This window comes from Taudactylus pleione, unplaced genomic scaffold (genome assembly GCF_031769625.1).
Source record: "Taudactylus pleione unplaced genomic scaffold, aTauple2 ptg001542l, whole genome shotgun sequence".
Lineage (NCBI taxonomy): Eukaryota > Metazoa > Chordata > Amphibia > Anura > Myobatrachidae > Taudactylus > Taudactylus pleione.
The window spans coordinates 547072-565326 of NW_028285939.1; the positions used below are offsets into that span (position 1 = coordinate 547072).

The 18255-nt window shown below is 47.4% G+C and overlaps 1 protein-coding gene across 4 annotated transcripts in view; it reads right to left on the reverse strand.

Moving 5' to 3' along the window:
- CSPG5 (chondroitin sulfate proteoglycan 5) overlaps positions 1 to 16649 on the reverse strand; it is a 183879-nt gene extending 167230 nt beyond the window's left edge. For 3 of the 4 annotated variants that reach the window (XM_088463982.1, XM_088463983.1, XM_088463981.1), the window contains exons 1-2: positions 16508 to 16649; positions 9914 to 11537 (exon numbers count right to left, since the gene is read on the reverse strand). In XM_088463982.1, coding sequence (XP_088320108.1) covers positions 9914 to 11537; positions 16508 to 16583 — 1700 coding nt within the window. In that variant the 5' untranslated portion in view covers positions 16584 to 16649. The remainder of the gene's footprint in view (positions 1 to 9913; positions 11538 to 16507) is intronic. The other variant, XM_088463984.1, reaches the window with a different exon arrangement.
- Between the last annotated feature and the right edge of the window lie 1606 nt (positions 16650 to 18255).

The window sequence follows — 18255 nt, forward strand, 5'->3', positions numbered from 1 at the left end:
TAGGTAGTGCTATTATACGTCGGCTATAGGGACACAGGTAGGTAGCGCTATTATAGGTCGGCTATAGGGACACAGGTAAGTAGTGCTATTATACGTCGGCTATAGGGACACAGATAGGTAGTGCTATTATAGGTCGGCTATAGGGACACAGGTAAGTAGTGCTATTATAGGTCGACTATAGGGACACAGATAGGTAGAGCTATTATAGGTCGGCTATTGGGAGACAGATAGGTAGTGCTATTATAGGTCGACTATAGGGACACAGGTAGGTAGTGCTATTATAGGTCGGCTATAGGGACACAGGTAGGTAATGCTATTATACGTCGGCTATAGGTACACAGGTAGGTAGTGCTATTATAGGTCGACTATAGGGACACAGGTAGGTAATGCTATTATCGGTCGGCTATTGGGACACAGGTAGGTAGTGCTATTATACGTCGGCTATAGGGACACAGATAGGTAGTGCTATTATAGGTCGGCTATAGGGACACAGGTAAGTAGTGCTATTATAGGTCGACTATAGGGACACAGATAGGTAGAGCTATTATAGGTCGGCTATTGGGAGACAGATAGGTAGTGCTATTATAGGTCGACTATAGGGACACAGGTAGGTAGTGCTATTATAGGTCGGCTATAGGGACACAGGTAGGTAGTGCTATTATAGGTCGGCTATAGGGACACAGGTAGGTAGTTCTATTATAGGTCGGCTATTGGGACACAGGTAGGTAGTGCTATTATTGGTCGACTATAGGGACACAGGTAGGTAGTGCTATTATAGGTCGGCTATAGGGACACAGGTAGGTATTGCTATTATAGGTCGGCTATAGGGACACAGGTAGGTAGTGCTATTATAGGTCGGCTATAGGGACACAGGTAGGTAGCGCTATTATAGGTCGCTATAGGGACACAGGTAGGTATTGCTATTATAGGTCGACTATAGGGACACAGGTAGGTAGTGCTATTATAGGTCAGCTATAGGTACACAGGTAGGTAGCGCTATTATAGGTCGCTATAGGGACACAGGTAGGTAATGCTATTATACGTCGGCTATAGGTACACAGGTAGGTAGTGCTATTATAGGTCGGCTATAGGGACACAGGTAGGTATTGCTATTATAGGTCGGCTATAGGGACACAGGTAGGTAGCGCTATTATAGGTCGCTATAGGGACACAGGTAGGTAATGCTATTATACGTCGGCTATAGGTACACAGGTAGGTAGTGCTATTATAGGTCGGCTATAGGGACACACGTAGGTAGTGCTGTTATTGGTCGACTATAGGGACACAGGTAGGTAGTGCTATTATAGGTCGACTATAGGGACACAGATAGGTAGTGCTATTATAGGTCGACTATAGGGACACAGGTAGGTAGTGCTATTATAGGTCGACTATAGGGACACAGGTAGGTAGTGCTATTATAGGTCGACTATAGGGACACAGGTAGGTAGTGCTATTATAGGTCGGCTATTGGGAGACATGTAGGTAGAGCTATTATAGGTCGGCTATAGGGACACATGTAGGTAGTGCTATTATAGGTCGACTATAGGGACACAGGTAGGTAGTGCTATTATAGGTCGACTATAGGGACACAGGTAGGTAGTGCTATTATAGGTCGGCTATTGGGAGACATGTAGGTAGAGCTATTATAGGTCGGCTATAGGGACACAGGTAGGTAGTGCTATTATAGGTCGACTATAGGGACACAGGTAGGTAGTGCTATTATAGGTCGACTATAGGGACACAGGTAGGTAGTGCTATTATAGGTCGACTATAGGGACACAGGTAGGTAGTGATATTATAGGTCGGCTATTGGGAGACATGTAGGTAGTGCTATTATAGGTCGGCTATAGGGACACATGTAGGTAGTGCTATTATAGGTCGGCTATAGGGACACATGTAGGTAGTGCTATTATAGGTCGGCTATAGGGACACATGTAGGTAGTGCTATTATAGGTCGGCTATAGGGACACAGATAGGTAGTGCTATTATAGGTCGGCTATAGGGACACAGATAGGTAGTGCTATTATACGTCGGCTATAGGGACACAGGTAGGTAGTGCTATTATAGGTCGACTATAGGGACACATGTAGGTAGTGCTATTATAGGTCGGCTATAGGGACACATGTAGGTAGTGCTATTATAGGTCGGCTATAGGGACACATGTAGGTAGTGCTATTATAGGTCGGCTATAGGGACACAGGTAGGTAGTGCTATTATAGGTCGGCTATAGGGACACAGATAGGTAGTGCTATTATAGGTCGGCTATAGGGACACAGATAGGTAGTGCTATTATACGTCGGCTATAGGGACACAGGTAGGTAGTGCTATTATAGGTCGGCTATTGGGACACAGGTAGGTAGTGCTATTATAGGTCGACTATAGGGACACAGGTAGGTAGTGCTATTATAGGTCGGCTATAGGGACACAGGTAGGTAGTGCTATTATAGGTCGACTATAGGGACACAGGTAGGTAGTGCTATTATAGGTCGACTATAGGGACACAGGTAGGTAGTGCTATTATAGGTCGACTATAGGGACACAGGTAGGTAGTGCTATTATAGGTCGGCTATAGGGACACAGATAGGTAGTGCTATTATAGGTCGCACATAGGGACACAGGTAGGTAGTGCTATTATAGGTCGACTATAGGGACACAGGTAGGTAGTGCTATTATAGGTCGACTATAGGGACACAGGTAGGTAGTGCTATTATAGGTGGACTATAGGGACACAGGTAGGTAGTGCTATTATAGGTCGGCTATAGGGACACAGGTAGGTAGTGCTATTATAGGTCGGCTATAGAGACACAGGTAGGTAGTGCTATTATAGGTCGGCTATAGGGACACAGGTAGGTAGTGCTATTATAGGGCGGCTATAGGGACACAGGTAGGTAGTGCTATTATAGGTCGGCTATAGGGACACAGGTAGGTAGTGCTATTATAGGTCGGCTATAGGGACACAGGTAGGTAGTGCTATTATAGGTCGGCTATAGGGACACAGGTAGGTAGTGCTATTATAGGTCGACTAGAGGGACACAGGTAGGTAGCGCTATTATAGGTCGCCCATAGGGACACAGGTAGGTAGTGCTATTATAGGTCGGCTATAGGGACACAGGTAGGTAGTGCTATTATAGGTCGGCTATAGGGACACAGGTAGGTAGTGCTATTATAGGTCGGCTATAGGGACACAGGTAGGTAGTGCTATTATAGGGCGGCTATAGGGACACAGGTAGGTAGTGCTATTATAGGTCGACTATAGGGACACAGGTAGGTAGCGCTATTATAGGTCGGCTATAGGGACACAGGTAGGTAGTGCTATTATAGGTCGGCTATTGGGAGACATGTAGGTAGAGCTATTATAGGTCGGCTATAGGGACACAGGTAGGTAGTGCTATTATAGGTCGGCTATAGGGACACAGGTAGGTAGTGCTATTATAGGTCGGCTATAGGGACACAGATAGGTAGTGCTATTATAGGTCGACTATAGGGACACAGGTAGGTAGTGCTATTATAGGTCGGCTATAGGTACACAGGTAGGTAGTGCTATTATAGGTCGGCTATAGGGACACAGGTAGGTAGTGCTATTATAGGTCGCACATAGGGACACAGGTAGGTAGTGCTATTACAGGTCGGCTATAGGGACACAGGTAGGTAGTGCTATTATAGGTCGGCTATAGGGACACAGGTAGGTAGTGCTATTATAGGGCGGCTATAGGGACACAGGTAGGTAGTTCCATTATAGGTCGGCTATAGGGACACAGGTAGGTAGTGCTATTATAGGGCGGCTATAGGTACACAGGTAGGTAGTGCTATTATAGGGCGGCTATAGGGACACAGGTAGGTAGTGCTATTATAAGTCGGCTATAGGGACACAGGTAGGTATTGCTATTATAGGTCGGCTATAGGGACACAGGTAGGTAGTGCTATTATAGGTCGGCTATAGGGACACAGGTAGGTAGTGCTATTATAGGTCGCACATAGGGACACAGGTAGGTAGTGCTATTATAGGTCGGCTATAGGGACACAGGTAGGTAGTGCTATTATAGGTCGCCCACAGGGACACAGGTAGGTAGCGCTATTATCGGTCGGCTATAGGGACACAGGTAGGTAGTGCTATTATAGGTCGGCTATAGGGACACAGGTAGGTAGTGCTATTATAGGTCGCACATAGGGACACAGGTAGGTAGTGCTATTATAGGGCGTCTATAGGGACACAGGTAGGTAGTGCTATTATAGGTCGGCTATAGGGACACAGGTAGGTAGTGCTATTATAGGTCGGCTATAGGGACACAGGTAGGTAGTGCTATTATAGGTCGGCTATAGGGACACAGGTAGGTAGTGCTATTATAGGTCAGCTATAGGGACACAGGTAGGTAGAGCTATTATAGTTCGGCTATAGGGACACAGGTAGGTAGTGCTATTATAGGTCGGCTATAGGGACACAGGTAGGTAGTGCTATTATAGGTCGGCTATAGGGACACAGGTAGGTAGTGCTATTATAGGTCGGCTATAGGGACACAGGTAGGTAGTGCTATTATAGGTCGGCTATAGGGACACAGGTAGGTAGTTCTATTATAGGTCGGCTATTGGGACACAGGTAGGTAGTGCTATTATAGGTCGGCTATAGGGACACAGGTAGGTAGTGCTATTATAGGTCGCCCACAGGCACACAGGTAGGTAGTGCTATTATAGGTCGCACATAGGGACACAGGTAGGTAGTGCTATTATAGGTCGGCTATAGGGACACAGGTAGGTAGTGCTATTATCGGTCGGCTATTGGGACACAGGTAGGTAGTGCTATTATAGGTCGGCTATAGGGACACAGGTAGGTAGTGCTATTATAGGTCGCACATAGGGACACAGGTAGGTAGTGCTATTATAGGTCGCACATAGGGACACAGGTAGGTAGTGCTATTATAGGTCGGCTATAGGGACACAGGTAGGTAGTGCTATTATAGGTCGCACATAGGGACACAGGTAGGTAGTGCTATTATAGGTCGCACATAGGGACACAGGTAGGTAGTGCTATTATAGGTCGGCTATAGGGACACAGGTAGGTAGTGCTATTATAGGTCGGCTATAGGGACACAGGTAGGTAGTGCTATTATAGGTCGCACATAGGGACACAGGTAGGTAGTGCTATTATAGGTCGCACATAGGTACACAGGTAGGTAGTGCTATTATAGGTCGCACATAGGGACACAGGTATATATAATAGTTGGATGATAATCCAGCGCTTATGTTCTCCATCAAGGAACGAAATGTCCGGCCAAAGCAACAGCGAAACCCAGTTAAAATTCTGGCGATAGCCGTTACGCAGGGAAATAGGGGCAGGATGTATCCTCAGGTATGCGCAATACTTCATATTTCCCACCCTAAGGGACGAATTCAATTAGTCGCGAAAAGTGCCGTCTGGCGAGAAGCGCATTGAATTTGCCTCATTCGCTTGTGTCTTCTCCATTGTAAAACAGGCGAAACCGCGGATAGGCGAATGCTCTCCAAAGCGAAACTAATGAAAACCTCTTTTTTGGGGGGATATCAGTCTGTACCCCATAAAGAGCTTCAGTGACCCTGGGAATGAATATAGAATAGTAGCAGGAGCCCTAATAAAGGTATTTAGTGACCTTATTTGCTGTAAAGAGCTGTTATATGCACATAAGTACCGAGGTTACATTTGGGGACCTGAAATTGGGAACTAGTATACTCTGAGGTCTCTAAACAATCTCAAAACTACACCTGCTGCAACCTCCCGCAATCCCCAAAACACCCGTCTCATTCATATAGCCCCCCCAAACTACAGGCCCCCCACTTGTTTTCCCATTTTCAACACTATTTTACATTTTTGCCCCAAAATTTACGTCTTTTTTTGGGGTGAATTAAGTTAGTTGTTAATTTTTTTTTGCCCTATTACTCATTAGTTATGGTGTCCAAAGAGTTCTGAACCCAAGGCCCTCATTCAGAGCCGCTCGCTATTTGCGGTCGTTCGTTTTCTAAAAAGGGGTGGCTATTCAAATGAACCGTTCGCACTTTGCGGTCTGTTCACGCCTCTAAGTCTGAACGAGCGAGCAAAACATGCGAACGTAAATTTGAAAAATACGCCCCCTGGCCGCTCGCACCATACGTCATGTCCGCTATTTATTAGATTAATCGAGTACATCGAACAGCGTCTGAACTGCTCGCTATTCTTGTGGCTGGTTTTTTCAACCACTATTTTGCGAGCAGTTCTGAGTTTAAAATAACCCAGTGACGTGGTCAATGACGCTGCTGGATTAATTATGCACACCCATAAAATGCCCGTTTTGACCTTTAAGCACGCCTGCGATCAGATCTCCACTCCCCGTTTTCAAGCACCTTCCCCTGTTACCACCCACATACGCCTCATTCTGTCACTCAAATTAGCAGGCATTCGCTATTTTGCGAGCACCAGAATTTCAGCCGCACTGACTGGTTCGCGCATGCGTATAACGATCCGTATGCATGCGCAGTTGGGCAAACATCGCTCGGAGCGAATGAGCTGCCGCTTACGAGTGGCTCTGAATCAGGCCCCAAGTCCCCACATTTGTACCCCAAAATATGGATTTTGCACTTTTTTTGTACTGCCTTTTGCTGGAGAAACTTTTTCGCCTGTTTTTGCCTACGGAGTTTTCACCTTTATATGCAAATTATTATTATAATGGCTGCTCACATGCAGACCCCACCTCATCTGCGCCGACCAGTCATCGCCAGTGTTATATATGACATAAGTTATATGGGGAGTTCTGTGACTATATATAATCACCAGGGCACAAGCCCATTGTTTGTATATACATCACAGGATAGGTTATAGCTGGGAGCACAGGATGCATTATAATAATAGTTACAGCTGGGAGCACAGGATGCATTATAATAATGATTATATTACGCACATTTTCATCAAAAACGCAAATAACAAAACCTGTCATGACATCAGAATTCATCGTCTAAGCAGATATCATTTACAGGAGTGTAATAATATAGGCTATTAGCGTCACTTGTATTATATCAACCACCTAAACCACCATCAGGAAACATACATCCGCTGTCACACAATGATACATACAATTAAACAAGATTCTGTAGAGCAGAGGTATTCAAACTCGGGCCCTGATTCAGAGCCGGACGCTCTGACAGAGCGCTCGTTCTGATTCAGGGCCGTCCCTGCTCCTTTTTGGAGCGGCCTCCTGGCCGCTCGCATAGCTGTGGGTGACCACCCACAGCTATAGCAAGCGGCCAAAATGATGGTCACGATGGTCAAGACCATCGCGACCATCGGTCTTGCGACGAGACCCTGCGGTAGGGTCTCCCAAAAGCACTCCCAAAAGCCAAAAGCACTCCCACTGACATCACTAGTGATGTCAGTGGGGCCGGACCCAGACGGTAGGCGGTCCCATGGGAACGCCTCCATCTGGGCAGCCACGCCCCCGGCACGCCCACCAAAGGGGGCGTGCTGTCACTCACCATCGACAGCACGCCCCCTTTGGTGCGAGACCCTTAACGACGGCTTGGCCCCATCGACTCGCATGCGCACTTGGGCCCCATCGACTCGCTTGCGAGCGCTCGACCCTCGCGAGCGGGTCTGAATCAGGCCCTTGGTCCTCAGGACCCCAAACAGTGCATGTTTTCCAGCTTTGCTCACAGAATCACAAGTGAAATAATTAGCTCCACCTGTGGATCTTTTAAACTGTGTCAGTGACTGATGACTACACCTGTGCTCCTGCCGGGTGACCTGGAAAACATGACCTAGTGGGGTCCCGAAGAGCGAGCCTGAGAACCACTGCTGTAGAGGAATTAAAGTTCTAGACTGAAATCGATGGTCTGATGTGGCCCCCCGATTACCCAGAGCTTATTTCTGCTCCATAAATGTTACAGAGCAGCTGGGAGGAGGTCAAACATCTGTCTCATTATTGTCACGGTATAAAGAGAGGTCTCAGTGCCGCCTCTGCAGCCTATTCACAGATAAAGGAGGATTGTTATACAGATATATACAAAGTATCTGATTCCTGGACAGCTGTGAGCGATGCCTGATCCCTACTGAATGCTCCCGCCTCCTCTTCCTGCACAGGACAGGGCACAGTCCCTGGGAAAAGGCCGTACATCCAAGGAGATGATGGAGTATATACGATTCCGTCAAATTATGATACTAAGGGGCTGATTCAGCATAGGACGGAATTGCAGAGCCCCACGCAAGCAACTATGCAATTCGGTCCTTGCTAATATGCAAATGCAACAGGAGGTGTATGACACCCCCTGTATGGCACCCCCTGTATGGCACTCCCTGTATGACACCCCACTGTATTGCACCCCCTGTATTGCACCTTCTGTATGGCACCCCCTGTATGACATCCTCTGTATGACATCCCCTGTATTGCACCCCCTGTATGGCACCCCCTGTATGACACCCCACTGTATTGCACCCCCTGTATTGCACCTTCTGTATGGCACCCCCTGTATGACACCCCCTGTATGACACCTCCTGTATGACACCCCCTGTATGACACTCCCTGTATGACACCCCCCTGTATGACACCTCCTGTATGACACCCCCCGTATGACACCCTCTGTATGACACCACCTGTATGACACCTCCTGTATGACACCCCCTGTATGACACCTCCTGTATGACACCACCTGTATGACACCTCCTGTATGACACCCCCTGTATGACACCTCCTGTATGACACCCCCTGTATGACACCCCATGTACGGCACCTCCTGCTGCATTTGCGATCTCAGCACTGTGACCTCAGTTGCGGGCCGTGATAACCATCGTGACCATCGGCCGCAATTGGTGGACAGCGCCGGCCAGCTGAGCAAGCCTTAGCTTACGCAGGCTGGCAGGCTTGCGAGGCCAGGAAACTAGTTCATCACGGCCTTACCACTCTCGGGAAACAGAGGTGGCACGTTCTCGTTTCCGGGAATGCCGGCCATCCCCGTCCGGTCCTGCAAATGCCTCTGCCTGGCAATCAGGCAGAGGCATTGCAGGGTGTGCGTGCGATCACGCGGGACCTGTTCTGCACATGTGACGAATGGTGCCTGCTCATGCGCAGTTTCCCGATAATCGTCAATCTGCGCTCAGTGCAGAATCAGCCCCTAAGACCCTGTTCTCTCTTCTATTGTGCTGATCATAAACGGCATCTATGTGCAAAGCTCCCCGCAGCACAAATGGCGCCAAGTTTTATGCAGAGCGTCTGACAGTGCAACAGCGGCGTCTATGGGGAGGGGACAATAGTTCTTATTTCCTGCTGGGAGGATTTAGGGGGATCCAGGCTTTGCATCATTCATTTGAAAGCGATTATTTAGGGAACACATTAGATGTTGTTTTGCATATTGAGATCATTTAAATGTGAATGAAGGTTCGTCGAACGCACATTTCAAGGGGGGAGTTTGGGGAGGACGTCTTATCCTTTGCTCAACCTCCAGGGCGAGGGTGAAAACCAAGTGTTGGCCTCCAGTTTTAAGGAGATGCGATAAGCAGCAGAACAGACAAAAGTTGGGGCAGGTGTGGCCTCCACATCTCATTACAGTCATGGGACACAAATGGGCGGGGCTTGTTCATTGACTGACAGGTCCATAGCAACTAATGATATACTACCTATTATTTATCTAGTACATTCTATACAATTATAGCCAAATTGTGATTGGTTGTCCGCGAAAATTAAATCATCTCTTGCCCCCCTCCGCCAACATAAAATCATTGTGATGCCGCTGTCTCTCTCCAAGGATTGATACATCTCCCCCAGAGTGAGAAGTTGCCCATCAGCTTATAGCTATAATTTATCTAACACAATTTATAAAATGACAGAAGCTGATTGGTTGATATGGGAAACTTCTAGACTTTATCTCTCTCGAAGGTTTGATACATCTCCCCCTTAGACTCTTAGTATGGACAATGTCTTACCTGCACAAGGCTCCGGTGCTCTCCACAATGTAGCACTGTCCCCCATTGTAGCAGTAGGTGGGGTAGATCTCACAAAGGGACTTACACGAGTTGTTGCGTCTCACAAAGCCATTCCTGCACTCTGTGCTATTTTCGTTTGTCCCAGACATGGTCTGCGTTTGGTCCTTGTTCATGTCAGGGTGAGACTTGGGGAAGAGCTCTCCCCGGAAGAGAATGTCTGGTCTGCTGGTCGGCTTCTCATCGACCATTACAGTCCGCACCTTTGGAGTTAGAGTGGCAGCTTTGAGGACGTTCCCAGCTTCCCTTGTGGCCATTTCATCATCCAAGTCCTCGACTTCCTCAAGGTCATCGTCTTCGTCATCTTCAATACCCCCCTCCTCATATTCATCTGCGTAGAAAGAAGGGGTGGGGTAAAAGTATGAGTCATCAAAAGGAGAGAAGTCATCGTAATGTAATGGCTTGTGCCAAGGTGCCAGCTTATCGTGGAGTGACTTGGTGGAGTCCCCACCAGCAAAGGGGGAATCTGGGAAATGAGGAAAAGGCCAGTGCTCGTCTATGTCAGAGGGGTCATTATAATCTATGTCAATAAGGTCAGATGGGGACTCATTGGGTTTTGGTGGACCATTAGGTGGGACACTAGTAGGAAACAAATCTGTTGGTCTGCTTTCGGTCACCACTGCAATATCAGTGCTCCCTTGAGCTCCCTGCGCTGTGGACTGACTGGACATTTTCTCCAAAACTGTTAAAGGTCCCTGAGGTTTCCCTGCCTCAAAACTGACTTCTTTCCTGGACTTGTCTGGATTCTGACTGCGAGGTTCAGTACCTGAAGGAGATGGAGGCTGTAGAGTGGTTTCTCTGGACACTTGCAGGAGATGGTCAATTTCTGCAGAGTCCGGGCTGATGACTTTATCTGTAGATGGGTTCATTAGTGTGTTGCTTCCGGTACTGGAAGGCTGGGATGGAGTAGAGGTGGCCATGCCCATTAGCTCGCCTAAATCCCATTCTGTTTTGAGGGAGCTGGAACGCGTGACTTGACCTGACGGCATCTTCACACGAAGGTCACCGCTCCCCGAGTCTTCTTGGCTTTCTGATGCTGAAGGTTTATCACCTTTGATCAAACTCTTTCTAAATTCCCAGCCAACAGTTCCGTGCTCAGCAGGCCACCCCAAGTTAGTCACGGACTCCACACTTCCCCCATTACTCTCGGACAGCAGTGACCTTGAGGGAGGTTTCCCGTTAATGAAAGTTTCCCCACCACATCCTATACAAATCGAAGACTCGTTGTTGTCTATATTTATCCCAGTGGGATGGTACTCCAAAGTGCTCACTGTAGCTGGAACGCCATTGTCTTGGCCAGTTGGAGCTGCTGAAGATGCCAGGACCCCAGCAGATGCAAGAGCTTTACGTGGTGGCTTATTCTCAGGCATTTTTGCCTTAGTTATCCTCCAGGGCTTATTGTCCAAGTATGAGTCCTCCCCACCAGGCCTGGTCTTCTGGGTTAATGTCTTCTCTACATCTAATGTCCCTTTTTCAAGAAGAGAAAGAAGGATTTCCGCAGCCGGGGTCTTATGCGAGTTATCCCCTTCCACACTGAGGCTCGAGAGACCAGTTCCATTTGTGGGGGCTGACTCAACGGTAGAGGTTTAAAGAAAGACAAAAAAAAAAAAAGGGGGAAGAGAAATAGAGATATTTGAAAAGATGTCATGAAAGGAGATCAATTAGTGCAATTAATAAATGAGTGTCCTGTCCTTCCTATATGATGGATTATCTATTGATTGTTCTAATAGAGCACATCATACAGAAATAACGTGCGCCAACGCCCATGACCACAAAGCAAGCGTCATTTCACAGCACATTCACAAAAAACATTATTCAATTTTGGTGCATTCTTAATCAGCGAATCAATGCTGCGGTCCACATAGGTCACAGGTTCTCAAACTCGGTCCTCAGGACCCCAAACAGTGCATGTTTTCCAGGTCTCCTCACAGAATCACAAGTGAATAAGTAGCTCCACCTGTGGGTCTTTTAAAATGTGTCGGTGAGTAATGAATGCACCTGTGCACCTGCTGTGTGACCTGGAAAATGTGACCTGTGTGGGGTCCTGAGGACCGAGTTTGAGAACCACTTACATAGGTTATAGGACTATGAAAATGGATTGCCCATAGCTCAAAAATAAAGTGAGAGTGACAGAAAAGTTTCTTTACCCTTATATCATATGTAAGAATGATGCTAGATGAGCGTGCATCAGATTAATTACAGTAGAACGGGAGAAAACCCGCTATAAATCATTGCACCCGTGTGTGCCCGTTAGTACCCAGTCTTGTATTATTTCTGTGTGTTCCCAATTGTATGTAAATAATTGTTATTAAATAAATACATTTAAAAAAAGATAACAATGTATTAGAGAACTTCCTAAAAGTATCGGGCGTGAAGGGCGGAGCAGCTGTGTAACGACTGCCATCTGCGTGGGACACTGCATCTTATTTGGCGGCACAGGTGAAGATTGGGTGGTGCCTCATGGCTCAGTAAGTCCTGAGAATATAGTGCTGGCGATATATGGGGTTGATTCAGCGGAGGACGGAATTGCAAAGCCCGCACACAAGCAGATTTACAATTCCGTCCCCGGTAAAATGCAAATGTAGCAGGAGGTGTCTGACACCCCCTGCTCTATCTGCGATCCCAGCGCGGCGACTGATGTCGCAGCCTTGGATCATTATCGTGACCATCGGTTGGACGATGCCGGGTGGCTGGCCGGCATGCGAGGCCAAGATTCTGCTCCCACGGATGCTGATTCTGGCCTTGCCACTCCCGGAAAACTGGTGCAATACGTGCCCGCACTGCCCTGTAAACGCCGTACGCAGTACCCATTCTGCACATGCGTATAACAGGTCCTGCGGACGCGCAGATTCCTGATTCCTGTGCACTTGCATGCACTGCTGGATCAGGCCCTACTGTATATTGTCATTAATATCGGTTCAGTCCACAGAATGGCTGCCTCCAATGTTTCTAAATTACAGTTCCACTTTAATGAATGACCGGGTGACTCCTGAACTGGGAAACCCTCCCAGGCTACTAAATGAGAGGAAATTATCTTGCAGGGGTGTTTACCTCCCTGCAGAGTGCGTGGAACCTCGAGGCAAATCGCCCTCATCATGCACCACCCGCAGAGTAGAGTTGGCCATCAACCAACGATGGCGAACAAACATTGATGGTTTCTTCACAATGGCCGATGCTTCTACCATCAATGGAGGGGGGGTTTGATAATAAAAATTGCTGCGCTGTATGTGCACATGGGTGGCCGCGTCTGCTCTAATCGGGGCATGCCTGGCCGTAAACCATCTATAGTTTTGACCATCAATGGTCACGGAGCGAGTGCGGACCCAATGATGCAATTAGCCATAAAGTACCTTGCCCCACCCACTAAATGATACAAATAACAATATGAAGTCACAAGCACCCCTTTCTTTCCATGTCCCCCCTCGCCATCTACCGGAAGTCTGCTCTATAGCCAATAACCTACGATGGATGCACCCAGTTTTCACTAGTGAACCAATTAGTGGGCACAGGAATGGTGAGAACTGCTGTTCCCTGCACTACACTTGGAGAACACGATTGGATAATACAGATATACTGTGCATAAAATAAAGCCGAATTGACGTATATAGTGGGGAGGTTTCCCTAACAAACCGTAGCTACTGTAGATCAGTGACTTATCATCATCATGGAGACAGAGAAACCTCCCCATATACTGAAACAATCGCCCCAAATCCGTCTGCGAGGCCACGATGCCCAGACAACGCCGGTGAGAGGAGCAGCTCAGGCGATGGATTGCTGAGCCCTTGTATGATCCTATTCATCACTGTCACCAAGCGCAGAACATTGTACATACATACATACATACATACATACATACATACATACATAGCAGCTCAGGACAGCGCAGAACATTGTGGCTGTGACCATGGTCTATGGAGGCAGGGGCCAGTACTTCTCACAGCAGCATAACATGACGGAGTGTATTACATATTCAGGGCACGTGTCATTACCTACACATCAGTTACCATGTCATGTGCTCTGTCTGCCCGGCTAACGGGGTCTGCACTGCCCTCTAGGACTATACTAATTGTGTAGGGACCCAGTAGGGGGCATTAGATAGGCAGCAATGTGGGCGCTGAGGGGATATTTAGGGGAAAAATACAGGGTGGAGATTGGGCGAAATATCTGATTCTAATCTCTTTTCTCTCTGTGTTAATCCAGATGTCAGCCTGGTAACATGACTGCAAAGTGCAATTCTAGATTTATCCACAGCACTAGAAACCTGCACAGGTAAATGTGGAACGTTCTGCAGTGATTCCCCCGTCTGTGTGTGGAGAGGGGAGGGGAATATTTAACCCTCCATATTCCAGACCGTGAATGCAACAGAAAGCTAGAGAACAGAGCAGTGTTGCTAGGGGCTCAGGGAAAGATGGGAGTGGGCTGAGCGATTCTTCCCAGCTACCGCCATATCCACATCTAATACACACAATGCATAGCCTGTGCCCTCTATGCCCACCTATAATACACACAGCTAAGCCTGTGCCCTCTATGCCCACCTATAATACACACAGCTAAGCCTGTGCCCTCTATGCCCACCTATAATACACACACAGCCTAGCCTGTGCCCTCTATGCCCACCTATAATACACAGATGGCTCAGCCTGTGCCCTCCATGCCCACCTATAATACACACAGCTTAGCCTGTACCATCTATGCCCACCTATAATACATAGACAGCTCAGCCTGTGCCCTCTATGCCCACCTATAATACACACAGCTCAGCCTGTACCCTCTATGCCCACCTATAATACACACACAGCCTAGCCTGTGCCCTCTATGCCCACCTATAATACACAAACAGACCAGCCTGTGCCCTCTATGCCCACCTATAACTAACACAGCTCAGCCTGTGCTCTCTATGCCCACCTATAATACATAGACAGCTCAGCCTGTGCCCTCTATGCCCACCTATAATACACACAGCTCAGCCTGTGCCCTTTATGCCCACCTATAATACACACACAGCCTAGCCTGTGCCCTCTATGCCCACCTATAATACACAGATGGCTCAGCCTGTTCCCTCCATGCCCACCTATAATACACACAGCTTAGCCTGTACCATCTATGCCCACCTATAATACATAGACAGCTCAGCCTGTGCCCTCTATGCCCACCTATAATACACACACAGCCCAGCTTGTGCCCTCTATGCCCACCTATAATTCACACATAGCCCAGCCTGTGCCCTCTATGCACACTTATAATACACACACAGCTCAGCCTGTGCCCTCTATGCCCACCTATAATACACACAGCTCAGCCTGTGCCCTCTATGCCCACCTATAATACACACAGCTCAGCCTGTGCCCTCTATGCCCACCTATAATACACACAGCTCAGCCTGTGCCCTCTATGCCCACCTATAATACACACAGCTCAGCCTGTGCCCTCTATGCCCACCTATAATACACACAGCTCAGCCTGTGCCCTCTATGCAAACCTATAATACATACACAGCTCAGTTTGTGCCCTCTATGCCCACCTATAATACATACACAGCTCAGTTTGTGCCCTCTATGCCCACCTATAATACATACACAGCTCAGTTTGTGCCCTCTATGCCCACCTATAATACACACAGCTCAGCCTGTGCCCTCTATGCCCACCTATAATACATACACAGCTCAGCCTGTGCCCACCTTGCCCAAATCTAATACACACTCAGCTCAGCCTGTGCCCTCCATGCCCACCTATAAATACACAGCTCAGCCTGTGCCCTCTATGCCTACTAATAAACACAGCTCAGACTGTGCCCTCCATGGTCACATCATATACCAGCCTGTCTGTGCCCTGTATGCCTAAATTCAATATATACCAGTCAAGTCTGTGCCCTCCATGCCATATCTAATACATACAGCTCAGTATGTGCCCACCATGCCCACATTTCATACCAGCCCAGTCTGTGCCCTCCATGGCCACATTCAATACATATCATCTCATCATGGGCCCTCCATGCCTACTCTAATACATGACAGATCATACTGTGCCCTCCATGCCCACATCTAGTACACACAGTTCATCTAATACATGCCAGCTCCTACTGCACCCTCAATGGCCACTCAGCCTGTGCCATCCATGCCCACATCACATACCAGCCCTACCTGTGCCCAAATGCAATATATACCAGTCCAGTCTGTGCCCTCCATGCCCACATTCAATACATAATAGCCCAGTCTGTGACCTCCGTACCCACATCCAATACATACCAGCTTAGCCTGTGCCCTGTTTGCCCACATCCAATACATACCAGCCCAGCCTGTGCTCACATCTAAGACACACAGCTCAGCCTGTGCCATCCATTCTACATCCAATGCATGCCAGCCCAGTCTGTGCCCTGGAAGAGCTGGGGGTAACACATCACTCACCACTACACTATAAAAGCATAACCCCCATCAGATCCCCGCAATATGATAATACCCCCCTCACACATTGCGGAGAATGACAGAGCCGGGGGTAGCACAATGCAGATGTACAGATATATAGACAGTGGTCACCTACCTCCTGCGGTTTCCCCGGTGCCCGGCAAGGAGCAGAGCACGGCGGCCAGGCTCCAGCACCGCAGCCAGGAATCCATCCTCCGCTCTGTCTGGCTGTGGGATCACTGAGCTCCGCACTGAGCAGGGACAGGCTGGGGGGACATGCTGCTCCGTAATGTGCTGCTGCTGCTGCTGGGGGGGGGGGGAGAGAGGGGCTGACGGTGGGGGCTGCAGCCAGACTCCCACCCACACTCCTCATTCATACATACATACATACATACATACACACCCACCCTCTACATACATACATACATACATACATGCATGCATACATACATACATACATACATACATACATAGCCACCCTCTACATACATACATACATACATACATGCATACATACATACATACCCACCCTCTACATACATACATACATACATACCCACCCTCTACATACATACATACATACATGCATGCATACATAGCCACCCTCTACATACATACCCACCCTCTACATACATACATACATACATACATGCATACATACCCACCCTCTACATACATACATACATACATGCATACATACATAGCCACCCTCTACATACATACATACCCACCCTCTACATACATACATACATACATACATACCCAACCTCTACATACATGCATGCATACATACCCACCCTCTACATACATACATACCCACCCTCTACATACATACATACATACATACCCAACCTCTACATACATACATACATACTCACACTCTACATACATACATACATATATGCATGCATGCATACATACATACCTACCCACCCTCTACATGCATACATACCCACACTCTACATACATACATACATACCCACCCTCTACATACATACATGCATGCATACATACATACCTACCCACCCTCTACATGCATACATACCCACACTCTACATACATACATACATACATACCCACCCTCTACATACATACATACCCACCCTCTACATACATACATACATACATGCATGCTTACATAATTACCCACCCTCTACATACATACATGCATGCATACATACATGCCCACCCTCTACATACATATCCACCCTCTACATACATGCATGCATACATACCCACCCTCTACATACATACATACATGCATACATACATACCCAACCTCTACATACATACATACATGCATGCATACATACCTACCCACCCTCTACATGCATACATACCCTCCCACCCTCTACATACATACATACATACATACCCACCCTCTACATACATAAATACCCACCCTCTACATACATACATACATACCCACCCTCTACATACATACCCACTCTATACATACATACCCTCTACATACATAACCACCATCTACATACATACCCACTCTCTACATACATACATACATACATACCCTCTACATATATACATACATACATAGCCACCATCTACATACATACACATATACCCACCCTCTACATACATACATACCCTCTACATACATAAATACATACATACATACCCACCCTCTACATACATACATACATACATACACACTCTCTACATACATACATATACAAGCCCTCCTCATACATACCCACCCTCTACATACATAACCACCATCTACATACATACCCACTCTCTACATACATACATACATACATACCCTCTACATATATACACACACACACAGCCACTCTCTACATACATACTTATATACCCTCTACATACATACATAACCATCATCTACATACATAAATTCATACATAC